We start from the raw sequence: 27,678 nt of genomic DNA, 5'->3' as shown, positions 1-27,678 counted from the left end.
TTTGAGTGTGAAACCATCCATATCTTGCACAACTGTACAGATAAAACTATTTCCATTTTAGCTGTAGACATGATTATCACACTGGGTGGTGTGATCAAACATTTTATTTACAGAACATTTGCTAAAACATCCGATGTCATATTTCCATTTATTTCTTACCCATAGGGTAATAGGTCCACCATAATTGCTTGGTGCATCTTATAATACAGAAAGAAAACCTATGTTAATCTCTAACAAACCTCACAAATAGCTACAAATCTGACAAAAAAAAATACCTAAGAAAAATTTTTCCCAAAGTACAATACATTTTTTTTATTTCCACACATACACAGTATAGTATAGACTCAAAGGCACAGCTTTGAATTTTTTTTTTCTAGCAAAGTGTCGGAAAGTATTCTAGTCTTATGAGGAAACCAGACAGCTGTTTTCACACTTGGTGCTTGCTAAGTGAAAGTTTGATCCATCCAGCTTCACAAAGTAACACAGCGGAGGACAGTATTTAGTGCCATAAATCCACATTTCTCACAGAACTCAAGAAAACTCTCTCCTGCCTTTTGCTGATGCTAGCTAGCCATTGTGCAAACTTAGGACAAATCCTTGTACATAGAAGAACTGGTCCCTACAGACATCAATCAACTAAAGGCATATATATATATAACAGGCCTCTTCGGTCCCTCAAAAACAGTGCTTACAGTCCAGGACAATGCAGGGGCTATGACAGGTGCGGGTGGAACTTAGCAGGGAGCTTAGCCTGTTCAGGAACTTCCAGGGACTCCAGGAAGTAGTAATGACGTCACCGGGAAGTAGGGATGTGGATGACCTGTCTGAGGGCTGGTAACCATACAATGAGGTGACAGACAGATGGCGAGGTGAATGCTCTTGGTAAATTATGTGCCCGTCCAAGAACACAAACCAGATTCTGGCTCCAGTATCCATCCTTCAAGACTAAAGAGCTTTGTCAACAAGAAAATAAGTACCCTACAGGGAGTGGTTGCCATGCGAGGTCATAGAACAGAAGGGAAAGGCATAGGTTGGCCTGCCCAAGATAGTGCTATACAGAAACCATCAAGTCTGGCTTGGGTCGGGAACCCAATGCAACCAACTTTCAGTGAGTCCTGTTTCTGAACTAAAGTCTATTCATTCCATGTTGAACATCCTCTTGTTCATTAGGAGAACGGATGCTTAGGTCAGCCCGCAAGTTATGATGTATTGAGATAAAGTCTTCTGGAGGGTGGGTACTGGGTTTATTATTATTAATTATTAATATTAAATATGGATTTCTATGGAAGCAGTCACTTAGCCCATCCAGTGGAGGCCTCTCCGTTGATGTAAGCGAAGCCAGGAAAGTGTTGCATGTGCTCATACTCAGAATTCCTGCGCGTGGTCAGGGGCGTGTACATGTCACCGGAGTTTCCATACCTCGTGGAATGCACAGACGGGCTTGTGTAGCACGCGTTGGCTGTCGGCACCTCTGGCCAGCGGGGGGTGACTGGGGTGGGGTGCAGCCTGGGAGTACTGCTCATCAAACAAGGTTCCATCCTGGAAGTGGGGCTATTGAAAGGGTACTTGTGGAGGAGAAAGAAAGTCCACAAAATTAAAGTTAGCTCGAAGTTATGTGCGCCCAACAGCAATCTTGTTTAAGCGAAAACATTTCAAGATGCTATCCGCAGGAGTTGATGGAATGGAATCATCAAGCAAGAGTAAACTTTGGTCCAAGGAAACAATCAGTGGGCAAGTCTTAAGGTCTTCAGAGCCAGAACCAAGCTGGTGTTTCACTCGCAAGCCAGTGACTGGCTGTGTGCGCCAACTCTGTAACGGGAGGACCATCCCCAACTAGGAATACAGGGGGTGAGGGGGAGGCATGGTGATGTGGTGGGTGTACCTCATGTGTACACACCAGCAAGTGTGTCCAGTTGAGTGTGATTGCTACGTGGGCGTGAGTTCTGCCGTTCCCTATGGAGACACAATAAGTCCTATTCCATCAACCCAAGAGAACAGCACTCCCAGGTAAAACACAATGACATTAAAAATAGCATTTTACAGCTGAAGTCAATCATGAACTGCAGCCTAAAAACAGGCTTTTGAAGAGAAAGCAAGCCAGCAGCTTCAAAGGTTATTATTAGTGCCTGTCATTTAAGAACATCTTTCTTTTCGGTTCACATTTGCTGGAGCCCTGGAAGCTAAGCAAGGAGGGAAATGGTAAATTACTGGGCTCTGTGTGAATACAGAGGAAGGAGTCAAGAAGAGACAGGGTTGGTGGGGGAAGGCAGGAGAGGGGTGCTTCGGGGGCAAGTCAGACTGAAGAACAGGTGATGGCAGAGGAGGAGGGAAGAACCTCTAGAAAGGATTAGGGGTGAGAGAGGCATCTCTGAGAGCTGCTTCACTGTCAGAAGGACAGCCCTGCAGAGTGGCCCAGTCAGAAGGATCAGGAGGGAGGAAGGGGCGGGGCTGGGACTCCCTTTGAGAGCTCAGGTTTGCAGGCCCATCAGCTCAAAGATGCTCAGCTCAGGGCCAACAAGAACAGGAGCCAGGGCCCACGGATGACAAGGGCAGCAAGGAGAGGCTGTGTGGACCCTTCTGCTCCCCATCTGTTTTCCCGACAGTTGGAGAGTGAGTGGAGCTCCTGAGGGATTAGGTGGGCGGCTGCCTCCAGTGAGGGAGAGACAGACAGGCTGAAACCTAGACAGCAGAAGTACTGGAGCCCACATTGGCTGTTACCCAGGGGTGGGCAAAGGAGCCCCTCTGCCTCTGGGAGCTGCATCCCAGGGGAGGGAAGGAGACAGGGAGGAGGGTGGGAACCATGAAGAGCACCAGCTATTCGGGGCTCAAGAAGGGCCTCGGGTGGGACAGGGAGAGCTTTTCCCGGGTAGGACCGCATGCCTGACACGCAGAGAAGGACAGCCGCTGACACATGAGAAAAGAGCAGTCAAGAAAGAGGGTGTAGAGGGCGTCTGGGCTGTGCAGGGAGAAGGACCAAGTGCCGTTGCCAAGGCGACTGCATACAGCACGCCAAGGCTTTCATAACCCAAATCAGATCTGCAACCCTGGTGCAGACCCATGCGCTGTGCAACATGAGGAGACCCATGGGATGATACTATTTGAGTGGAGTGATGGTTGGCCCTCAGGCCTGAAAATAGAGTTTCTCAGAAAGAAAAAAAATCAAGATCCCAGGTGGACTAAAAAGATAATATTAAGAAATAACAATGTGCTCGCAAGTGCAGGTCACTCTGGCCCCCTCTTCAGGACTCTTGCTGGCACAGAGGTCCCCCTTTTTATCTAGGGATACACGAGCTGGTCCTCCCTTTGCATATATTCCTTCCTAAACTAGCCTTCTGCCCAGTCCCACCACGTGTGCCTTCCCCCGTGCTCAGCTCCAAGCTCCCACATCAGCTCCTGAGCCTGACACCCCTGGACACCTTATCTCAAGAAGCCGCATGCCTTCCATCTCCATCCTGCCTGGCAGCTGTGTCTTCCCACTGGCGCATACTCAGGTGCTCCCCGTTGTGCTCATAATATGGTCCCAAAATTTGGTACGGAGGCTGGCACCTAATAGGTGCTAGTCATATCTGGTGAATATACACTGGGACATTCCTGACAGAAAGAACCTTTAGGGTCATGGGATCTAAATCATTTTGTAGGAATGGGAAAAGTAGGAACTATGCCCCAGTGTCACAGAACATAATGAGAACCCACACCTGGGTGGCAAGATGTCCCCGTATCGGTCTGACTAACCTGAGTAGCCTTCCTACCACTCCCAACCTCTCTCATCACATACCTTCTTCCTCATCGAGTTCCCTCCTCCTCTACAGAGCTAGGCCTTGGGATGTTGAGCCAGGCCACTAGAAGCCTCCTGGTTCTGACCCAGTCCCCTCTGACCTTGGCTCGGGTAGGTCAAATGTCACAGTATGAACTTGGAACTCTTCCCACCAAACTCAAGAGAGCGTAGTTGTTGCGCCTCATCAGAGACCCTCACAGCACAGCTGTGCCCAGAGGTTGTGTCATAGATGCAAAAGAGCAATTGCCTGGAAATGAGACTGGCTCAAAATATCTCCAGTGTGACAATACAATTCTGTTACCAGCCACGGAAAATGCTGTGCCATTAGGTCAGCTAATTGCAAATGAGTCAGTGACCGCTTACCCCCTGGTGTAAGAGACCATTGAGAGGCGAGGTAGGCAGAGCGCCTGCTGCCTGGGCCTAATGATTAATGTGACCAGTGAAGACTTGAATGTGGTCTGCTGGGAGTGGAGAGGCTGTCCTGAAGCATTCACCTCACCATTCACACTTCACATCTGGCTTCATGCAAGGCCCTTAAGCATGCTGGGTACAAACTCCGGGGTACCACCAACTCAGGCTGGAATAAAGGAGCTTTTGTGGAGCGCATATGACAGGAAGTTACCAGTCTCTCAAGTCTCTCTCCTCTCTCTCTCTCTCTCTCTCTCTCTCTCTCTCTCTCTCTCTCTGTGTGTGTGTGTGGGGGGGGTATGTTTAAAGTAGTCATCTAGAGACTATGTTGTAAGTCCATCTTGGTTGTGACTGACTCTTGGCCTCTTTGGAACTGTGTTAGGAAATCTATTTTGGGACACAGCTCCCCACTCCAGGGCCAACTCTTCTGCACATGGAAAGGGCAGCGTGAGCCCTTTATCCCTGCCTATCAGCCATGCCCCGAGATTGGGCAGGGGTGAAAGGTGGCCAAGGCAGAAGCACAAACCATTTCCTATGAAAGGTAGCTCTCACTGTCCCAAGGGCCCGCCAAGCACTGCCTCCCCCAGGCTTCCTCTCGGCCTCTTCTGAAAGAGGTCGTGACTCCCCAGAACTCTTCGTCAGACAGCCCACTTCTTCTGAGCACTTAGGGTCAAGATTAAAAGAATTGATGCGAAGCCACTTGGAAACCATGCTGTAAGTTCTCAAAATGTGTTAGCCGTTACTAACGTTCTTCATTTTGGAGGCACACAGGGTTGTGTTCTATCAGTCATCACAAGAGCCTCAGTGACTGACAGGAGGGTCCCAATGCTTATTGTACTAGTGGTAGCAGTGGCCTGTCTGAGGCCCCATAACAACATAGTGCTCAAACAAGGTCATTCATTTCATTGACAAGTACATTCTGGGAAGTCACTAAGCACCAGTTCTGTGCCGGGTCCTGAGACTGTAGGGGTGTGAGCAGAAGGGCCTAGCCCTTGCTTCTATAGAGCCAGTTCAGTGAGGAGAACACATATTAATCGTATAATTATGTAAAATAGAAGAGTACTATAATTGAATGTCAAAGGGGAATGGTAAGTGCAAACAGCATTAGCTATGCGTCAGACTTCTGTACTGACTACCTGACCACGGCCACTGTACCCGTGAAGGATTACTGCATATTGTATCTAGTATAACTTATCTCATTTTTCAGATGAATAAATTGAAGCTCAGAACTAATCAGAGACCTACCTGGGATTTGAAGCCAGGGAAATTAGCTCTGCACTCAAAGGCTCTGCAGTATTACACTTGATTGGTATATGAACATGCACATATACATATGTGGCACGTCTGCATGTGTGTACCTGTACATGTTAAGATCAGAGAACAACCTCAGGTGTTTTCCTTTAGTGTTGTTATTGTTGTTGGTGGTGGTGGTGGTGACGATGTCGATATTGTTCTAGGCTCTCGCTGGCCACTGAGTCCCAGGGATCTGCTTGTCTCTGTCTCCCCAGCCCCGGGGTTATAAACACATTTTACTACTACTAGCTTTCTTTTACTTGGGTTCTAGAAAACAAACACAAGCCACTGTGCTTACAAAGCAAGGGCTTTACTTGGCTGAATTCCCAGCCGTGTGTGTGTGTGTGTGTGTGTGTGTGTGTGTGTATGGTGTGTGTTTTGAGTGTGGTGTGGTGTGGTGTGGTGTGGTGTGTGTGTGTTGTGTGTAGTATGTATTTTTTGTGAGTGTTGCATGTGTATGTATATGTGTGTGTGTTTTGTGTGTGTATGTGCATGTATGTGTGTGGTATGTAATGGTATATGTGTATGTGTGGTGTGGTGGATATGTGTATGTGATGTGTGTGCTGTGGTGTTTTGTGGATGTGTTTTGTGGATGTGTGTATATGTGTGTGTGTTTTGTGTGTGGTGTGTACATATGTGTGTGTTTTGTGTGTGGTGTGTGTATGTGTGTGTGTATTTTGTGAGTGTTGGATGTGTGCATGTGTTTTGTGTGTGTGTATGTGTGTGATGTTTGGTGCTATATGTGTATGTGCTGTGTGTGGGGGGGGGTGCGTATGTGTGTGTGGTGTGGTATGTGTTCCTTTACTCTAGGCCAAGATGCTGTCCCAAGGTAGACTAGCCTAGGAATCTTGGTAGCAGCCCTGGCTGTGTGTGGTTGGAACCAGACAGACAAGGATCAAGTTCGGCCAGCCATTCTCGGACCAGCAGATGAGAGAAGGAGCTGCGTTTGTCTCGGGCGAGCGCATTCCTAGCTATGTAGGTGTTGGTTGACCTAGTGACTTCAGCGACCCTGTTCGCTTTTATGGTTGCTGACAGGGTAAGAATGGCATGGTCAGAAGGTTGACTGGGGCACAGAAATATTCCTTCACTAATTCAGCAGTTCTGAGGACTCAAGTTGGCTCGGAGGTCTGCCTCCATGTTGGCCACAAGCCAGCAGGACAGGCTGCTGTCAGCGAGGAGCATGCGCCTACTCTCTGTGAGGAACAGGGGAATTCAGGTGATTTTGACAGGGAAGTGCTGGAGGCCTGTGACGATCACAGTCCATGGACACAGAGCTCTTCCAAGCAAGACTAACAGATGTTAACTGCAGTCTTGACGTACAGGCATTCTTGTGCTGAGAACCAAGTACATTTCTTTAAAAACACTGTATTTGTCTTCAGTTTTGACCTACCTCTTCCTCACCCCCATGGGCCTAGTTTAGTGAAGGATGCTATTCCTTCACCAGACTGGAAGTGCTTGACCTTTGCTCTGGGAGGCTAAAACTACTCAAGCCCTCAGTGGGTTTCAAGGTTTCAGTCTTGCACATTTAACCTTAAATCAAAGAACTTAGATGAACATCTCTCTGTCTGTCTGTCTGTCTGTCTGTCTGTCTCTCTCTCTTTCTCTCTCTCTCTCTCTCTCTGTCTCTCCCCCTCCCCTCCCCCTCCCCTGAACTAGGCATTTATTGAGAATACTCTCGGCAATTTCTAGACTTTAGGTGGTTTTAGGGCATTGGCATAGGGCTGGGGCTGGGAGTTGGAGAATTTGTGCTCACATCTGCTTTGGTGGCTGGGTCACACAGCTTTCTTTGGCTCCAGTTCATCTTTAAGAACTAGAGAAAAATGCTGTCTTCCTGAGGTTGTTATGGGAACGAATGGGCCAATCTATTTCAAATTGCCTAGAGGTGCAAGTTCCTTAAATGTTAATGGAGAATGAAGCAAAGGGTGCCTTGTCTTTAGACAGGACCTTTCCTAGACCAGGGACATTTTCAGTACTGACCTCACTCAATTTGTGCACAGATATGATATAATTAACTTCACCACAGTTTACAAATAGAGGCTAATGGAATCATGAACCACAATGTGTGTGTGTGTGTGTGTGTCCATGTACACACATGCATGTGTACGGGAAATGGTAGGGTGTCACATGACTTTGTCTGATAGCCACAAGGCAAGATGGTGGAGAAGCTGGCTTGGACCTCATCTAGATATACACAGCTTAGCCTGTAGAGACTTGATGTGCCAGGACAGGGGGATACCCAGGAAGGACCTCAGAGGAGAAAGGGAGAGGGAGAGGGGGGTGGGACTGTGTGAGGGGGGGTCAGGAGGAGGGGGAGCAGCGATCAGGATAGAAAGTGAGTGAATAAATAAATGGACAGAAAGATATACAGGGCTTTTCTGTTGACCATAGCCTCTTCTATAAGACCAGCTATTGGATGATAAAGTCTCCAGTTGGGTACCATTGTGGCTTCCAAAGCGGACACAGCAGACTTATCTTTAATCACCAGGGTCTCTGTGGGCTTTGAGGGTAACTTGGCTTCTTTTTATGGTGATGGTTTTTAAAAATATCAACCCCCTCCCATAAGAAGGGCTCCTGAAATTTCCTGGGGCATGAAGCAGTAAAGAAGAAGGAAGATAAGACCAAAAGCAGTGACTTGGTGATGCAGTCTCCAGCTGGAGTGTGTGCTCCCAGTGCATGGTGCTCTGCCCACTGGAGTGTGTGCTCCCAATGCACGGTGCTCTGCCCATTCCCTACTGTGCTCCCGGAAGCTGTAGGTATGCTTCATGGAGAGGGTGCCCAGGGACCACTTGAGGAAAGAAGGAAGGAGTGAATGAATGAATGTGTGCCTAGACTGTGCTGAGTGTGACCCAGGCAGCAGCGCAGTCATTCGGGGGAGGAGTCACAGTGAGCAGCCCAGACTCTGCTCCCAGGAGAGGTCGCACCTAAGGAGCCACAACTTTGTGACTGCAGTCAAGAGTTCTCTAATGAATGCCCCAGGTGATGGCTTGGAAGAATCAACTTCTCAGCTTGTCTTGGGATTACACCAGGGCTCCTCCAGGTACTGAGATGGAAATCCAAACAGATGCCTGTTTACCCTGAGGGCCTCTGCAGTCCCTCCCTCAGAGGCAAGTCTGTATCCTGCTGGCTGATGCAATGTAGCCTCCCTACAGCCTCCCTCCTGCCCTTGCCCTCTGAAGCCTCTGCCCACACCAGCCCCCATTTGGGCTTGTCCTACCAGGGTCCTGAGAGCTCTCCTTGACACAAAAACCACCTTTGTCTCGACCTTTGGAGCAGACAAAGTCAGCTTATCCTCCCTCAACCACTGACCCTGCCGACTGCTACTTCCTTCCCCACCCCCAAAAATTCACAGCAAGAGCCCCATCTGAGAGACAGTAGAAGGTGGTACTCAGGAGCCCCAAAGTAGTCACATTTCCTGGGTTCTAATCCCCCCACAAGTTACCCGGTTTCTCTGTTCCTCTCCTGCTATGGTTCTCCAGAACGTGTGCCAAGTGTTCTGTACCGAGCCTGGCACGCTGCGGCATTTGGAAGAAACAAATTGACCTTTTTGATGGGTTTTGCGTACTGCGACCTGGAGATAGAGACTTCATCTCTGCCTTGAAGGAGCTTGAGGGCTCCTGCAGAGTTAGAGAGAGATCGGTCCTGCTTGGGATAACACATAGTAGAGTGTCTAAGACCACCAGAATGCCACTGGTGAACAGGGCGTGGGACACAAAGAGAAAGCCCAGTGTGGCAGGCACTTGGTAAGGGCCTGGAGGAAGGAAGTGGGTACTCTCCAGAGACTCACAAGGCCATGAGATGTTGTCCGGATGAGAAGCCGGAAGGAGTCAGGGCTTGGGGAGCAGTCCCTGCAGACAGGGACGTTGGCGCATGCAGCGGGGGCAGGGCAACTGAGTCACTGCCATGGCTCCAGAAGGGGCAGAAGGGGGCGAGCTGTCCCGGAAGGAGCCCACTGTGGAGAAGGAAACTGGAGAAACGAACCAGACCTGGTGACAGTACAGTGCCAGAGTCGGGGTTTTGTTTTTTTCTTTCTTTCCAAAAGACCCTTCCAACTGCAGCTAGGGCAAGCCTTAGAGACAGGGGTCATCATGAAGGCCTCAGGCAGGAGAGCCAGGGTGACGAAGACAGTTGAGAATATAGAATTGAAACTGGGTGTGGTGACATACGCTTTTAGTGCCAGTGCTCAGGAGGCAGAGGGAGGTGGACCTCTGTGTGTTCAAGGGCAGCCTGGTCTACATCGTGAGTTAGTTCCACGGTAACTAGGACTATGTAGAGAAAGACCCTGTCTCAACAAAATAAAACCAAGCAATTGGATATAATTGGTGATCAGTCCTGCTTGGAACAACACATAGGAGGGTATCTGAGATAACTACCTAGAATGCCCTACAGTGGTAATCCAGGTTCTTTCTCAACATCCCTTACCTCAGGCTGGCCATAGAGAGCTCAGTTTTCTAGGCAGTGATGGGTGAGGGTAGGAAGCTACTGGCTAAGATTCCTTGTGGGCCAGACCTACACCCAACCTGGAAAACCAAGAGACCAGTTGTCATGATGTAGAGATTCTGACGGATGCCAAGAAGGGAGTGGTGAGAAAGGAGACAGAGGCCCAGTGTGAAGTGGCCTCCTAGAAAGGATCAACAGAAACAGAGCTAGCTGGATCCTGGCTTCAGAGAGGTCCAAGAGAGTGGGGACGTAAGAGACTTATTAAGTAGCTGGATGTGTAAGGGAGAGTGGCACCTGACGTAGGCCATTCACGTGAGGGCGGTGAGCAGGCTGTCCTTGGGGACCCACAGGTGCATACACAGTGGACTTATTAACTGTGGTTAAGTTGGCTCGACTGGGCGCCAACCACTCTGAGGCAGCAAGACCTCCCCACACGCACACACTCACCTGGGCAGAGCTCCTGTGGTAAGGGGAGTAGTGGAGTGGCCCAGAAATGGCTGTGTCGTGAGGCAGGGCTGGATACTGGTTCTGCAGTGGGTGAGGGTGCTGGTTGCCATAGGTCCCGTAGTTATAGCTTCCCGTGTACCTAAAATGCACCAAGCACAGTGAATAGCGTGAGTCATAACACACAACAAGTCAGTTTGACACCTTTAAAAAGGCACCTCAACTACTTTTTTCTCCTGTGTGCCCCACCCCCACCCCACCCATTTTTCTTCTGTTTGATTCCTATCATCTCTGCCCTGCTGGCCTCGATGTGGTGAGTTTTAAACCCCAGCCTGATTTTCCTGATTTACCCTGAACCCCAGCACTCTCCGAAAACTCGAGCTCAGGGAATGGAAGCTGGCTCCAATCAAAACATTACTCCAAAGGAAAACTCTCCTCCCACTGTGTCAAAAGCTCATTGTACATCTTGAAACCAAACAGAGAGGGATCCCCCCCACGCCCCCACCCCCCCACCTTGGACTTTGTGTTTCTGCATTCTTTGGCTTCTGCTGGGTGGGGTCATGGTGTCGAGGAACCTGAGAGAATTGCATGGTGAGGCAAAGCAGGTATCAGAGACCACACTTGGTCTGAGCCAGGCTCTGCCACTTTTGGGTGATCAGATCTGGAGTGACTCACGTTCCCCATTTCTCACATCTGCGAAATGATACACAGGGTTCTCCTAGAACCACTCATGTGTGGGCAATGGTATGCACATAGGGTTACACATGTGCCCGGGCTGCTACCACCATGACTGCATATCACAACATCCTCCAGGCAAAGGACTGGACCTGTGACCACATGAGTCTCTAGTCTCTTGTACATTCCAAAAATGTCTGAAACACAATCCTAAGGAGTGCCTTATAACTGTGTAGGGGAACGCCTCTAGGAATAATGGCTGCCCCGTGGAGATCCCTCGGGATCTGAACTGTGGGCACATATTGACCTACCGGCCTGTGAAGATAGTCAAACTCTCTACCTTCTGCTGGGCCACCTGTGTGGGATGCCTCTGCACCCCAGCTACTTTTGGGTCTTCTCTAGCTAGCCTGCAGGCTGTGAGACACCGTGGGCGAGGCTCGCTGCACTGTGCGGCATTGTCTCCCAGGCTTGCACATGACATGTGCAAAACAAATGATCCAGGTTATAAGGTACTCCTGGAAGCCGCAGGGGTCCCCTGAGCCTGGGAGCTGTCCTCTAGAGACCTCCATGCCACAGGTGGAGTAGACCACCACTAAATGGGATCCAAAGAGACAAGGACAGACTGGAGAGCTTTATAAGGCTGCTGCTGGAAGAGGAAGTGAGAGATGGATTTTAGCTTTGGAGCTGGACATGCTCAGTTGGGGGGTCTATAGTTTGCCAGCTGTGTGACCTTGGGGAACTAGAAGCCATTCACCATTTCTTTCATCCTTCTGCACCTGTGTATTATGGGGTTTACACAAGACAGTTCTATGAGGTAATAGCACTGTGTATCCAGATTAACCAGAAGGCAGCCCCTGTCCTGTTCTCTGAGGAAAAACTACTATCTGAATCCTTCTGAGTCACTTACCCATGCTCCTCCCTGTGGGAGTAGACTGGTATCCTGTGTGTGACCGAGGAAGAAGGCATGTGGGTGCTCCTCATACACGGTAGTTGTTGGGAGTTCTCAGCCGGTGACCCAGCAGCCGTCGTCACTGTATACGTTAGCGACCACGTGTATGACTGCATTGCTCCTACCGAGACATTACATTGCATTGGTTACTAACAGTTTGTCTCTAGAACACTAGATGGCTTCCCATTGCTCGTAAACTGAAAGTCAGAATTGTTACCAGGCATTCTCTGGGTCTGCTCACGTTGGCAGAAGTATCCCTGGCAGCTCCTGGTATAGTCATAGGATCATTTTCTCCAAGGTATCACAATCTCTGGCAACACAGAACCTTTGGCCCTGCTGTGTCTGCCACCTAGAATCTTCACTCTTCCAAACTACCCATGCACTCAGTCTTCATACATGAGCCCAAAGAAGCTGTCTGCCAACTCCAGACTGGGTGAGTTCCTTCTGTGCATTGTGGGTCTTTGTGGTACCTACTCCAATCTGCAATTCCCCATTCTGGAAGGAATGTGATTTGATCCATGCCAATCCCCTCCCCTACCAGTGTGAGGCTAGGTATATGTCAGTCTGCCCATTCTGGCCTTTAGGGTAGAACAAAAAAAAAAAAAAAGCTTGAGGGACAGGAAAGATGGGAAGAGAGGAAGAATTAGCCTTTCATGCTCAAGTCAATAGGTGTTATACAGTGACAGACTACTTTAAGTAACTTAAGTAGGTCCCTGGGCTCTGTCTACCTAGTTCTCCATGAAAGACTGGAAGACAGTGACCTGGATTATGGCCTATCCCAAGCACATTACTAATTCATGTATTGCCTTTTAATTGGCTACCTGAAAATGCTCAGGACTGGTGTGTGTGTGTGTGTGTGTGTGTGTGTGTGTGTAATGGTACTCGACAAAGGTTCTCTAGCATTTTATATGATGGTTAGAATTTTTATAAAAAAAAACTTGCTAAAAGTAAACTGGGTAGAAAACTTAATTTCTGCTAAGTTTTCAAACAGTAAGATAGCAGATATAAACCTGTTTTACAAGGTGTAGGGAACAGGACTCAGTGTCCATTTTTGGGTACACGGAGAGCTAGAGAACTGGTTGATAGATACTATTTTTAAGATGAAATAAAATAGGGACTGGAGAAATGGCTCCAAGGTTAAGAGCATTGACTGCTCTTCTAGAGGAACTGAGTTCAATTCCAAGTACCCACACGGCAGCTTACAACCATCAGTAACTTCAGTCCCAGGGCATTCGACTTCTTCTTCTGGCCTCCATGAATACCAGGCAAACGTGATGCGCATACATACAGGTGAACAAAGTACCCACACACATAAAGTAAAATAAACATAGATTTTTTAAAAAGATGATCTAAAACAAAATCCTGTATTGTCAGCAAAAGCCCATCTCTGCCTTAAGACTCTAACTGGAAGACAAAGGAAGGGTTTGAACTTTCTTATCTTTAGAATTCAGTCCGTCTTCCCCCCAAGGCTTCACTCACAGCGCAGAGAGCAGCTGCATTGGCCTGGGGTGGCTGGAAGGACGGACTGGCCGGTTGGCTCTGTTGCTGGCATGGAGGAGACCCGGCAAGGAAGGCCCACGAGGAAGGAGGGGAAGGAATCCTGCCCCAAGTGTACTGTTTCATTATTGAAAGTGCCCGGCGCTAAGAACTTGTGTAAATCTGAGACCGCAAATTTGGAACGCAGATAATTCCCTTTTTAATAACGTGGCAACAATTCCCTTGAAGAGCATAAGAAGGAGGTATGTTCTACTGAGCATCTATCACAGGCATTAGGCTAAGTGCTTTACAACATCCTTAAATTTTTTTTTTTAAAGGAACCACGTAGAAGCGCAGAAGGTCTGAGAATATGAACCCAGAAGAACAAGAAAGAAAAGCAACCTGGACTGGAGACAGAGGAACAATTAGGAGTCAGCTGCAATGGCGTTTCCTAAATGCATGCCCATCTTCCTTAAAAATGGCCTGCACCCTGGCTCTGTGTTTTCTGGGATCTGCTGCTGGATCAAAGCCTGCAGTTAGGAAACCTTCTGACTGGGAGCATGTGGCCACTCTCCTCAGAATGGGATAGCCTGGGAGCTTCCTTTTAGACTTCATGAAGAAGCTGCTCTAACCATGCCACCACCATCACCACCACCACCACCACCACCACCACCACCACCACCACCACCATGCTCACACACAGTGCTATTCCATGACATTAATACTCCCCTCCCCCCACCTCCGACCACACAGACTTCATCTTGATTCTTAAGACGGTCCCTTGTGCCAGCACTGGCTGGGGAGGAGGGGCTTCATAGGATGCTAAATGGCTTCCCCATGGTCTTGGCACGTGGGTGGCCAGTGGGGTTCGGGTCAACCTCATACTTTTTTCTCTCTCTGCCTGGGTGTTTCCCTGCTCTGAGTCCTGTGTCTGCCGTGCATTAACTGGCTGGCGTAAGGCAAGCTTCTCATAGCCTACAAACCCTTGCTTCATTCTCTGTGAAGCAGGATTAGTCTATCTTGCAAGGCTGCTGTAAGGATTAATTAAGGTAATGTGTGACAAAAAGCCTGCCATGCAGTGGGTTTTAATGCGATTCAGAAACTATTCCTCATGAGTTCAGGTGTTCCAGCATCCTTTTGTGTGTATGGTATGTGTGTCTGTGTGTGTGTCCATGTGGGGTTTCTGGGGTTGTGCATGTGTGTTGAGGCCAGCAGTCAGCATCCGGTGTCTGCCTGGGTGGCTCTTGGCGCTTTTCTCTGAGACAGGGTCTCTCTCTGAAGCTGGAGCTTGTGAATTCGGTTACTCTGGCCTGTAAGTGAGTCAGAGACCCACTCACCCCCTCTCCCTAGCACTGGGATTATACATATGTGTCTCTCCGGCTGACTTCCCCAACTCAACCTCTCCCCAGCCCCTTCTTCCTGTTTCTATAGCAACAACACAACACCGCCACCACAACGATAATTACTATTACTGTTGGGGAGCATGCTCCTGCCCGCATGTGGAGGTCAGGGGACAACTTAATGGAGTTGGGTTTTCCCTTCTTTCTCGACACAGGTTCCAGGGTAGCCAGGCTTAGGCGGAAGTGGCTTCTGTTTGCAGAGCCATCCCCCCCAGCCCTGCTGAAAGGTCCTTAAAGTATATTTCTATGTCTCCCATTTCAAACGTCCGGGAAGAAAGGCAGGCTTCTTGGGTCAATCAAGACACTATGATTTTTATTGTTATTTTGAGCCGGGCTCTTGCTGTGTAACCCATGCTGCAATCCCACTGCCCCAGTGAAGACCAGAGGATCGGGGGAGCTCATGGGCCAGCCCGCTCCAGGCCCAGAGAGAGACCGTTCTTAAAAAACGAGGTAAAGAACAAGACGAAGACACTTGACACACATGTGCATCTCTCGCCACATGTGCATCACCTGAACACACACAATCATGTGTCCACATATGGACTACACACACACACACACACACACACACATACACACACACATACACACACACATACATACACACACACACACACACACACGCATGTGCACATGCATGCGCACATACATATACACACACGAGCCCACAAAGAATTTAGGAGATTATAGCACTCATACAATTTAAAATTTTTCTTTTATCAAAATGGATTATTTATGAGTGAGAAGGTTGGTGATTTTTAAATTTTTGTTTTGTTCTGTTTTTCTATAATGAATGCAAAAGCACTGTCAGAATACATAAATCATAAATAGATTTCCTACCAGAACTGTAGTGGGAGGGTGTGGCATTGAGAATAATGAGCCAGTCACAACAAGCAAGTACTTAACCCTTCAAGCCCTGGGACCTAAGGGGAGTGGCCAAGGGCCACATCAATCAAGAAAGACAGGGGTTCTCCCCACCCCCACCCCACCCCTGCAAGCAGTAGGTAGACTTGAGGGGCTCTCCATCACCTGAGAGAATGCAGCAGAAGTATAACTTTTGTCTGAACCCCTGGAGCCCAGCAACTGCACATTCACAGCTGTGGCCCCAACACAGGGCCTGCCAAGTAGTAGGTGTTCAGTAAATTTGGATTCCATTGAATTTGTTGTTGAAGGAGCCAATGCTGCTAGGAATAGCCATTATCAAACAAAAGCTCCTGGGAAAATGGGCCCCTGCGGCCCAGAGAACAAAACCCCTAAATGGCCTTGTGCCAGCAGTCTAATGCATCCACTCAGGCAGCCTTAAGCAGATTAACACACTGGCTTGGGTGAGCAGCAGTTTCTGCCTGGGGAGCAGAGAGCGTCCCCATCCCAGTCCCTGGGTGGGGACCTCCAGTGAGAAGCGAGGTGGCTGGCTGTGCTTTCCAGGACACTAATAAGGCAAAAGCTGAGGCGGCCCAAATGCTCCTGACGCGTGGGTTAAACAACCCCATTTGCTAATTCCCATAGTTCCATCTGTTCCTCCAGGTTCATTCATGCCATTCACACAACCCCAGTGTGTCCAGAGGTCTGAGGACAGTGTAGTGGCTCCAGGTCCTTCAGGATCCTATAAAGGTCCCCTTTATAAAGGGACACTTGATGGCCGCTTTATGGTGCAATAAGGGATCATTTTCTCCCCATCCCCAAAAGATCATTCTTCCTCAAGGTAGTTTTCGTTTTGGATGGGTGTGCAAGCACAGGAGAGAACATGCTTGGAAAAGAAAGGCAGTCACCAAGTTCTTGAATTGCTGAATGTTAGAAACTAGCAAGCAACACTGACTCCTTTAAATCTTCACGACAAGGTGTTAGGGCCCTCCCTTTTCTGTGTTGTCGCTCTCTCGCTGAGAAACAGGGTCTCCTGTCCTGGAATGGTCTTGAACACAGGGACTTCCTTTCTCCAGCCTCAGCCTCAAATTCAATCCCAAATACTGGGGCATGTACTGCCACAACCAGACCTGTCAAGCATCCTTTGTCAGATGAGAGAACTGAACCCCAAGAGGTGAAGGGACTCGCTCAGGCTGGGTGCATAGCTGGATACTGAGTGCCAACGGCCCAGGGGCTTCAGAGCTTCTCCATGGCAACCATACTTCCCACTGGAGATCTCTGGAGACAGTTAAATGCAGATCCCAAGCCCCTGAGTCAGCAGCAGGACACTGACTGTCTCAAAATGGAATTTGCTGCCCCAGACCCTAGCCACCAGCCACCTGCCGCTGTTCAGACTTTAATCATGGTAACTAAATGCAGTGACGAGTTCAGTTCCTTATGTGTTCCTGCATAGGTGGTCAGTGCTTACTGTTTCAGACAGCTTGGATTTTTAATTTAAAACTTGAGTAAACCGTGTGTGGATATTTTATCTGGCCACGATTTTCGCGCATAGGGACTGGAATTACAAAATGTCATGTGGAGTTGGGCACCAAACCTCTGGAAGAGCATCCAATGTTCTTAAGCCCAAGTCATCTCTCTAGCCCTGTCAGACAAGTTTTGGGGTTTGTTTTGTTTCGTTTGTTTTTAATTACTATAATAAAAAAAAGAGTTCTATTTGGATGATGATGTTTTCTGAGATACCTAACAAAAACGTTTCTTATAACCTTCAAGACTGAGACAGAAAGATTATGTGTGTAGATCTGCCTGTCCCTCTATCAATATGCATCCACGGCCGCCTCAGTCCTCGAGACAGCCCACTGACATAGGAAGCCTTGTCTGTTTAAGTTACCGCTCTAATAGCCATGCTCGACATCAGACAGACCAAACTGACCAGGACGACAAATGAAGCCATTCCCAGGAAGCCATGTTCGCCTCCTCTCTTGGTACCTTGTCCCCTACTCACGCATCGCAGCCCATCCTTATTCTACCAAGCTTTTTCTGCCTAGGGCCTGGGCACAAGATGTCCTTGTTGCCCCTCCCCAACTCCCACATGGTCGGCTCCTTGTGGTTGACCAGTTCTGTGACAGACATCACTGTCCACTGAGCCGGGCAGCCTCCGGGTTACACTTTTTCCATACCATGTTATTCTTCCCACTCCCACCTCTTACGGCCGTCTGGAGTTACACATTTACCTGGTGGTTTATTTCTACGTTAACTCTTCCCCACCAGAAGCACAGCACCACGGAGGGCAGTGGCTCTGTCTGCTTAGTCTTGTCTAAGTCCAGGCACAGACTATACACACAATCTGCACTTAGCACAAGAACAATTGAATAACAAACGGAGGGAAAAGTCTGCGATGGATCGAGTGAAATCAAAGCATGCCTCAAACAATCTTTTTTTTTTCCTGTCCTGATTCATTTCTCCTAATTCTGTTCCTTTAAAGAGGAGGAAGTCGCTGTAAATGACTCACCAGTGCCCACCCTTGGGAGCTGCGTGGCTTAGCCTGCCTCAGTGTGACTGAGCTTTTGTTACTGGGAGAGTCCAAGGGGTCAGCTATCTTTGTGACAGCCTCAGCATCTGCAGAGAAAGTGCGCTCGGCAGGCCAGATGTTCTACAGTCGGGGCCATGTGGGAGGAATCCCCCTGCTTCATCAGGCAGCCCAACTTCCCAATGATTGGATTTGCTGGTTTTATGTCGTAGGGAACCTGGGTGGGAAGCTGAAAACACTAGCTTAATAGTTAACTTTTATTGCCAGCGACAAAGGAGGGAACACTTAAAATGACATCATAAATGGGGCTTTTAGAGTCTGGCAGTGGCCCGCCCCGACAGAGTCTGAACTTAACATTTTGTTTTAAATGACGTTAAAGGATTGCAGCTCGATGTCATGTTAAATAGATATCACCTGCCATGCCCACAAAGCAGAAAAGAGCCCCCCCTTACCCTAAGTTTCTGAACTTTGCCTGACCAGGAGGGAGGAGGCAGGCCCACAAAATTCCAGGTGGGCAGATGACAAATGGCCAGGTTTTACCTGGTGAAAAATCTGTTGTTGCAGAGTCCGGTAACTGGTCTCTTGCCCTGAGCTGCCCAAAGGCTTTAGTAAACCACTCTACTCTGGCCTTGACCAGCCTCAGGTTTAGGTGCCTGTTCCTATCCTTTCCTTACCACCACACCTTGTTTAAAACTGATAGCCCTGTCTTAAGACAACCTATTTAAAAATACGTGTCTGCATGGACATGGACCTAGACAAGGACATGATTAAACAGAGAAACTGTTGTCCTGGAGAGTTATAACTCACTGTATGGCCGAGTCTTTCCTAGCCCTTACATCAAAGGATGCCACAGGGCCTGGATGCCAGGGGCTGATACTTGGTGTTAGGGAAGTGTCCATCCAATAGGAGACGGTAGCTTAAGGAAAAGGCTCAGGCATCTGGTTGGCCTTCACTCTTAGGTCAAACCTGATAATACATGATTTGGTCAGTTATATTCAGAATATGTCTGAGATCCAACAAAGTAACTAGATCATATGCAATTTCACTTAAGGCTGGGGAGAGGACGAGGAAACTTTGTTAGCCAAAGTTTACTTATTTCACATCCATTGATGTTATTTTTTTTTCTTGATACCTGTTTTGAGTTTGTTGTTGATCTAACTTTACTTGTAATTGTGTGTGTGTGTGTGTGTGTGTGTGTGTGTGTGTGTGGGCGCACTTGCATGCACATAAGAGGGTACTGTATCCCCCCTAGAGTGGGAGTTACAGGTTGTAAGCTGCCTGATGTGGGTGCTAGGTTTGTAGTTAGTATTGTTGAGCAAAGTCTTCTGTAGCCCAGGCTAGCCTCAAGCTTACTAGGTAGCACAGGATGACCTTGCATTTCTGATCCTGCCTCCCACCTCTTGAGTTCTGGGATTACAGAGGTGTGCCAACATTCAGAGTTTATGCTAGGAGCTGAACCTAAGACATCGTGAATGCTGACCAAGCAAGCCCTTTACCAGTGAAGCTACGTTCTCAGCCCCTGCTTGGGGTTCTTTAAAAAGCATCTTCTTGGTTTGAGTCTGGCTGTATAGCTAAGTGGGAAAGACACTGGCCACTAAGCCCGGCAGCCTGAGGTTGACCCTGAAATCACGTGGAAACAACAGAGAACCAACTCCCACACGCCTGCCTTTGACCTGCCCACAAATGCACACACACAAACTCAAACCTGCGCATGTGCACACACATCCTCAAGTAAGTGTCATTACTTGTTTTCAAGTTTGGGAAGTAGACGGGGAAATAGCAAGTTAATAAAACTAATTGGACATTAAAGTCATATAGGGAGTTAACTTTTTTAAAAGAGCATGGGTGCTATGTTTTATTAGATTTACAAAATTATTTTTCAAATTTATAGTATTATTCAATAAAAGTATGCAGAAAGCCCCAAATTTAAGACTCCTACAATAATGCATTTATAGCATGTGCTTAAAACCATGCATCTTCTTAGGAGATTGTACATGTTTCTCCCAAGACCATGGCGCATTGCTCATCCAGACCCAGTCTATGGACCTGAACTTGATCCGTGGAGCATTGCAAAGGTGTTGCTACAGAAGAATAGAATACACACTTTTATGTAAGATGACGTTTTTAGTGCCCTCTGGAGATACCTGAGAACAAAGCTGGAATGTGCCAGAATCTTCAAAGCCTACAGTCATCTGAAGAGAGCCTGTTTCACATTTGTATTTCTAAGAAGCTCCTTTTATGACTTGCAGCAGGACACACAGAAACCTTGCAATGCTTTTATGATATTCCTATGGCCTTGGCGGTCATCACGCCTGCCCCTACCTTGAGGCCTCCAAATTGCTACAAAGAAAGCCAGGCAGCCTCACTGGCAGGACAAGTCTGATCTGTTCCTATAAGTCTCTCCTGCACACGCCTCACGCCTCACATCCTCCTGTTCCACAAACCATCCCTGGGTTTTGTGTCTTTCTGGGAGGGAGTCTTCTACTCCAGTCACACTGTTAGGTCTGCAAACTTCAGGATGGCCACGATGCGGTGGGTGGGTTGCCTTGGTGATGCTGGGCATATCGGGAGCATGATTCAGGGAAATGGCTCCTAGTAGCTCCTGCTGCTCCACTGATTCCTCGGTGAAGCAGAAGTCCCAGGGGATGGTGATCTATTACTTCCTATGTAGGGAGAACCCTTGAGTGCTGGAGCAACATGCACAGTGCCCATGCATACTTCCTTTTTGGTTGTCAGTGAGCAAAAAATGTTGATCCTCCATAAGTCCTCTTTCTAGTGTCAGAAGGTTTGTTGAACTGGATTCCCAGAGTCTCCAAGCAGTGTGTGTGCAGGCACTTCCCGTGGGCCTGTCTGCTCGGTTATGTGAAGGTGGTGCTATCGCCGGGCTGGGAAACCCACTAGAATCTGGCAGGACCTCATATTGGCAGAATGGGCATGTCAAAATGGCCGTGTTTAAAATACTTTCCTTGTGACAGAATTCCACACGAATGCTGTGTGCATGCGTGAGGTGCATTTATGCTATAGTAACTCCTCATATACGATGGCAGCACCAAGGCTGTCCTAACAGAGGGGTTGAGGGAAAAGAAGGACTTAAGGCTTGAGTAATAAATAGGATATCACAGCACCTTACCTAACCCTCCACTCCCCTCTTTGAGGGCTCCCGATACCTCCTGATACACACACTCTCCTTTCAGAGCCCTGTAGCATTAGTTTATGCTGTGATTATGCCAACTCAGATGATAACTGTTTCTCTCATCCCCGGGTGGCCTTTTGGTAACCAGGACTTGTCATAGGAATATTCATATCAAGCACAGCACTCAGCACAGGACCCGACCCTTTGGAAATATTTATGTATACATACACTCACACTGCCCCTTCTCACACCTGCAACACCTATGGAGTAGGCGTTCTGTGTGGAAGGTTTTCAAAGCATGTTAAAAATTCTGCATCAAATATTGAATCTAAGACCAGCATAGTTCTTATACGTTTCTCTGTCACTATGCACTGACTGTATTATCAGAGAATGTCTTAGCTCGTTCCTTTAACTAATTCTCCTTCAGTTGCCTTTTGTTTCCTCTTCAACCTATGTGTCTTTCTCTTTCAATATCTTCCTATTTCTTCTTGAATATCTCCGACTCTCATGAATATAACTCTCCCTTTTCCTTCTGTGCTATGCTATTCCTCTGGTGGGGATGTGTTTCCAGCAATGGTATGGTGATTTTTTTTATTGTGATAAAACACCTTAACCTAAAATCTACCAATTAGACCATTTTCAGCTTAGTTACATTAAGTACACATGTTGGTTATGTATCTGCCGTCGCCATCTGTCTCCAGAGTTTTTGGTCTTCCCAAACTGAAACTCTGTCCTTATGTCCCCTGATTCTATTCACTGTTTCACTCTCTGATCTTGACTGCTCTGGGATTCCTGTATAGGAATCAGAGTCAGACACCTGTCACCTGTCCTTTAATGTCTAGCTCATTTCACTTAGTACAGTACCTTCAAGATTCAGCCATGTTATGATATGTTAGGATCAGAAATATTGTACCATATACTGTGTTTGTAGCCATTCACCCATCCATGGGCAAAGGACACACAGTGGGACCTTTCTATCTTTTGACTATTATACGCACTTTTATGAACAATGATATACAAATATCTCTTTGGGGTTCCTTCAGTTGCTTTAGGTATGGGTGTTTACTGAGACTTTTGGTGATTCTTGGGTGTGGTTAGCCTATGAGAAAGAACACTGTGCATCTTGAGCTGTGGGTCTCCCATCTAAGCAAGCTTCTAGTAGCATCAGCTCCACAAAGTGGTCTGAGCTTGGCCCGAGATCAGCTCTGTTCACAGCCGCTGCCCCGATTTGTCCTCCTGTGGCTCGGCATGGCTTCTTGCCTCACCATCTTTCCAAAGACCTTGCTCAGGCTTGGGTCATCCGTGTTTCTTGTTTCCAAGGATGCCTGCATACTAGCTTATGCGACATCTTAATAGTTTCAGTGGCTTACCTTGGGGACTAGAGATTTATCATGTTTAATCTGCCAACTGAAAACAGCAACATATGGAAAATTTAGTCATAAAGAATCTGAGGCCTGTGTAAGCCTTTCACAAATTCAAGAAGATTCCTGAGTCCTTGTATTTGGTTTTGTGCTTTGAGGAAGACCCATTTTCCAGAAATCTCACTTTCACCACATACTCCCCACCCAACACTTTGGAGAACCCCCTCTTACCTGCCGTGCTAAGGCCAGTGTACTCGGGGGATGGGTTGCTGACGGGGGAAGAGGGAGGTGGCACCTCCACAGATGTGGCAGACTTTGCTGGAGAAAATGATGGGCCTGGTGAAGGGGTTGGTGGGGTAGCCTCTGTCAAGATAATCTCCTCCTGGGCTTCTGCTGCAAACAGAGAAAAGGTGTGTTCTCAGATCCCAAGGCCAAGGCCACTTGCCTTTGAAGAACCAAAAAGAAAGAAAGAAAGAAAGAAAGAAAGAAAGAAAGAAAGAAAGAAAGAAAGAAAGAAAGAAAGAAAGAAAGAAAGAAAGAAAAAAAAGAAAGAAAGAAAGAAAGAAAGAAAGGAAGGAAGGAAGGAAGGAAGGAAAAGAAAGAAAGAAAGAAAGAAAGAAAGAAAGGAAGGAAGGAAGGAAGGAAGGAAGGAAGAAAGAAAGGAAGAAAGGAAGGAAGAAAGAAAGAAAGAAAGAAAGAAAGAAAGAAAGAAAGAAAGAAAGAAAGAAAGAAAGAAAGAAAGAAAGAAACTTGTTTTCTAATCTGTGTCCTATTAGTTAGTCCTTGCTTAAAACCCTTCAATGGTTTTCATACACCCAAGTGCCCAGAGGGAGAGATCGTCAATTTCTCAGCATCTGGCCCACTCAGCACAGCTAAATTCCTGACTGTGTGGACTTGAGGAAAACAGAAGCAAGTTGTGTCAGTCGGGCTGCTACATTCCGGTGCTCCTGTAACCTCCGCTCACCGGTGCTTCCTTCCCCCTTCATGGCTCGCATGAGCTCGTTGGCTCGCTCCTGACAATGCAGAGACTCCAGCAAGTAGAGCACGTAGTCATCGAACATCAGGTGAATCAGGTGGAAAGACCCTGGTACGGAAAGAGCAGAGGGAAAGTGAGTCCTGCCGCTCTGTGCGGCCCCTCCGCCAGGCCAACGTCACACCATGTCTTCCTGGAACACATCCGATAAGCCCATCCATGGCTGCCGTGTGCCCTTAGGTTCATGGGTGTGTACCAATGTACCCAGAACATAAACCCAGAAGCAGAAATGAAATAATACATTTACAATCGCAGACTTATTGCCCTAAATGTTTTTAGAACATTTCTAAAATGGGAGGTTTTTAGAAAAGGTACCAGATGGGAAAGAGTTGGAATTTTCCAAGAAGTGCTCTTCCTTTTGAAGTAGATAATTCCTTGGGGAGGAGAGTGAACCTTCATTTTAAAGACTGTCCCATGCACCAGTCTGAGTCAGCATTCTCTGAAGTCTACAGCCACCCAGTACAGACGACAACGTGTTTTCTGTTTCAGCCTACCCTGCCCGGTCTTCTTAAATAAGAAAGACAGTTAGGAGCACACTGAGTGAGTGCTTTGTGGCAACCAGTACATGAGCGCATGTTGGTTACTGTGTATAAGCTGTTCCTCAGCCATACAAAGTAAATAGTACAAAGGGGGAAAAGGAGGCTCAAAGAGTCACAGAAACATGTAAAGCCACATAGTTAAGTGGCAGAAGCAGACTTGAACCCATTTACTCGGAACATAAGTTGCTGTTTAATTATGTTGCAATGCAATCTTCTCTAAAAGGAGGTCAGTGAAGCTTCCAGTGCAGAATGTGATAAGTATACACTAGGTGCTTAATAAATGATAATGGTTATCTCAAGAACTATACAGTGACTATGATTCATTCAATTCCAGTAAAAAAAAAAAACATCAAAAGCTAACATCAAATACTTGAAGCATTCATAAGAAATTATTTTATTTGCTAGGATGTTGGTCTAAGTCAACATGGATAGGACGAAACATCTATGAACTAATGAATTAAAATAGAAGACCCTGGGTGATTGCGGGGATGGAGGGGGTGTAGCTTAGCAGTGCTTGTCCAGGAAGTCCCCTTGAAACCGTCAAGACACTTCCAATAAGTCTCCAGTTTCCCATTGTTCTTCAATCAGGAGCTTTGTAGAGCTGTTGCCCCTGCCTACAGTCATGCTGTAGTCTCTGAGGACTAGGGATACTTGAAACTTGACTGTTTAAGGTCTAGTGTCCTTAAAAATCCATCATTAGGATTTCTGAGCAGTAAGCAGTTCAGTACCAGGATGTCATGGCCACGGGGAAGGGTAAATATAGAAGAAAAAACTGGGGGGGGGGGGGGGACAGAGAGACAGAAAGACAGAGGGAGGGAGAGAGGGAGAGAGGGAGGGAGGGATGGAGAGAGGAGGGAGAGAGAGGAGGGAGGGAGAGAAAGAGAAGGACAGAGAAGAGGAAGAGAGAGAAGGGAGGGGAAAAAAGACACTGTAGCTCCATAACACAGGGACTTAAGATCCCCCTCCCACCCCCCCCACCCCCACCTACCCCCACCCCCACCCCCGCTCTGTGGCCAGCAGTCTCAGGAATACAGCAGAGACTCAGCACACAACATTACAGGAATGAAGGAGTGGTCAAGCACACTACTGCTCTATCTACCATATGTACTGGACTAAGCTAGTTCACCTTCCAACAGCACTATGACTTTTATTCTTTTCAGCTAATATGTGTGTGTGTGTGGGGGGGGGGTTATACTCACGGAGTATAAACCACTTGCTCAGGCCCAGAGCTGGTGATCACCAAAGGCCCCTATGATAAAAAGTAGTGGAGGCAAAAAGAGACTTGCTATATGGTAACCTACTCAACTGCATTTGATAGAATCTAGAATTTTCTTAAGTCTGGCCTAACTTTCCTAGCTTATAGAAGGTGAGAGCATTCTCATATGAACATTAGTATGCTTACCACATAGCTTTATGATATGTGTAACGTATTTTCTATATTTAAATCAGTTTTTTTTATCTGAAGGGAAAGATCTTCCCTTCCTTTCTGTAATTTCCCTGACTCTTTAGGTCTGTCCCTGATTCTGAATAATCAGTAATCTTGAATCTGTTATTGTTCACGTGTGTTTTATACTGTTACCGTGCACTTACTTCTGTAGAGCACACACAGATAGTTTTCTAGTATGATGCAAATGATACATATACTCCACACAACATCCCACAACTTGCTCTTGACAGTTTTCTATTTGTAGGTCTATGCACTTGGTACTAAATGCTAATGCTATGACTGAATGGTGGCTTAAGATCAGTTTATCCATTCTCCTGCTGCCAAAAGCTAGATTGCTGATAAATTTTCATCCTTGAAAACTGGCTACAGTGACTATTTTTGTGTCTGTCTCTTGTATCTAGGTCTAGAAATCCAACCAACAAATCCCAAGAACACCTGCCCATCCAGTCTTTAGAGAGAGTGCCAAATTATCTACCAGAGTGGTGTACACTTTTACCAGTACTGCGTAAGGATGTGAACTTTGCAGTAACCTAATTACCACAATGACAAACTTTTTTTCATGTGCTTATTGTCTGCTAGAATTTCTTCTTCTGTAAAGTGCTGTTTGTGTTTGTTTCTTATTTTTTATATTTACTGGAGTATTTGTGTTAAAAAATAATTATTTAAAGACCAAGGAGAAATTTCAATGGGTCAGGGCCCTTGCCCCAAGCGTGACAACTGAGCTCTTTCCCTGGGACCACATGGCAGGAGGAGGGATCCAACTCCCACAGGTTGTCCTCTGACTTTCAGTTATCTCTATGCCCCTGATAGATAGATTGGTAGGTGGATGAATGGATGATGTATGGATGGATGTATGGATTGATGGATGGATGGATAGATGAGAGATAGATAGATTATAGACAGATAGACATATAGTTACTTTAAAGTTGATTCAATATATTCTGGACTTTAATAATTTCATAGATATACCTATTACAAAATGTCTCTCTTCTTTCCATGTCCATTTCAGAAATGCTTTCACTTTGTTTATGGGACTCATTAAGCACCAGTTTAAAATCCCACCTTGTCATTGCTAAAATGGCTGCAGTTCCATGAACTGAGCCCCAACGAAAAGCTAAGTCACAAGTGACAAATGGGAGAAATGGTGGCATGAGAAAGTTATTTTAAAATCTGAAATTATCAAGAGATCAGGTGATCACAGAGTGGGGGTGCTTGGCCTTGGAGAGCAGCAGGGCGGTAGCTGCCATTTATGAATTATCCTGTGGCCATCCAAGAGTATAGAGTGGCTCTGACATCATTCACATTATCTTGTTGCAGGACAACAGATACTACTATTCCAGGGCAGTTTCAACATAAATATGAGGGACTCTTCTCCAAAATTTTCATGTGGATGATTTATAGTATCTAACATATACCCAGCGGAGGCAGCCTGGCCACACCTCACACACTGCGTCTTGTTTCACATTCAAGATCCATGATTATCAATATATAAATTCAAATGTAAACCTCGGCAGTATTTTCCTTCCTGCCTTGTTCTTTTTGTGTATATTTGTGTTTTTATTTTTTAACAAACTATTTCCTATTCCAAGACCATAAAGTGATTATTTCCTATTTTTTAAAAGAAGTGTAAGGTCTATTTTTGTCATTGTTACTGTTTTTCATGTAGGTGTTTCCTTTTTGGGAGTTGGGGCATCCCATTTCGTCTTTAGTCACCCTGAAATTTTTGTCACAGAAAATCCACTGGTCTGAGCCCCTCTCCTGTCCCATTAGAAGCCCCTCATACTCTTCTTGAGGATCCGGAAGTGTGGCTCTAAAGACAGGCTTCCCCTCCTGCCAGGCTGTCCCTGCTGTCTCTGGGCTGTTCGGGTGTCAGCTGAGCCTGCCTCTACGCCTGCTCTCCCTTCCCTTCATGACATCTCC

At 47.0% G+C, this 27,678-nt stretch overlaps 1 protein-coding gene across 1 annotated transcript in view; it reads right to left on the bottom strand.

Moving 5' to 3' along the window:
• Positions 1–32: 32 nt before the first annotated feature.
• Rfx4 (regulatory factor X4) overlaps positions 33–27,678 on the bottom strand; it is a 65,731-nt gene continuing 38,085 nt past the window's right edge. The window contains exons 10-14 of the mRNA XM_052165207.1: positions 23,704–23,823; positions 22,971–23,132; positions 11,940–12,102; positions 10,361–10,499; positions 33–1,565 (exon numbers count right to left, since the gene is read on the bottom strand). Coding sequence (XP_052021167.1) covers positions 1,293–1,565; positions 10,361–10,499; positions 11,940–12,102; positions 22,971–23,132; positions 23,704–23,823 — 857 coding nt within the window. The 3' untranslated portion in view covers positions 33–1,292. The remainder of the gene's footprint in view (positions 1,566–10,360; positions 10,500–11,939; positions 12,103–22,970; positions 23,133–23,703; positions 23,824–27,678) is intronic.

Source organism: Apodemus sylvaticus, chromosome 20 (assembly GCF_947179515.1).
Source record: "Apodemus sylvaticus chromosome 20, mApoSyl1.1, whole genome shotgun sequence".
In the NCBI taxonomy this organism is placed as follows: domain Eukaryota; kingdom Metazoa; phylum Chordata; class Mammalia; order Rodentia; family Muridae; genus Apodemus; species Apodemus sylvaticus.
This window is presented reverse-complemented; position numbering and strand designations above follow the sequence as displayed.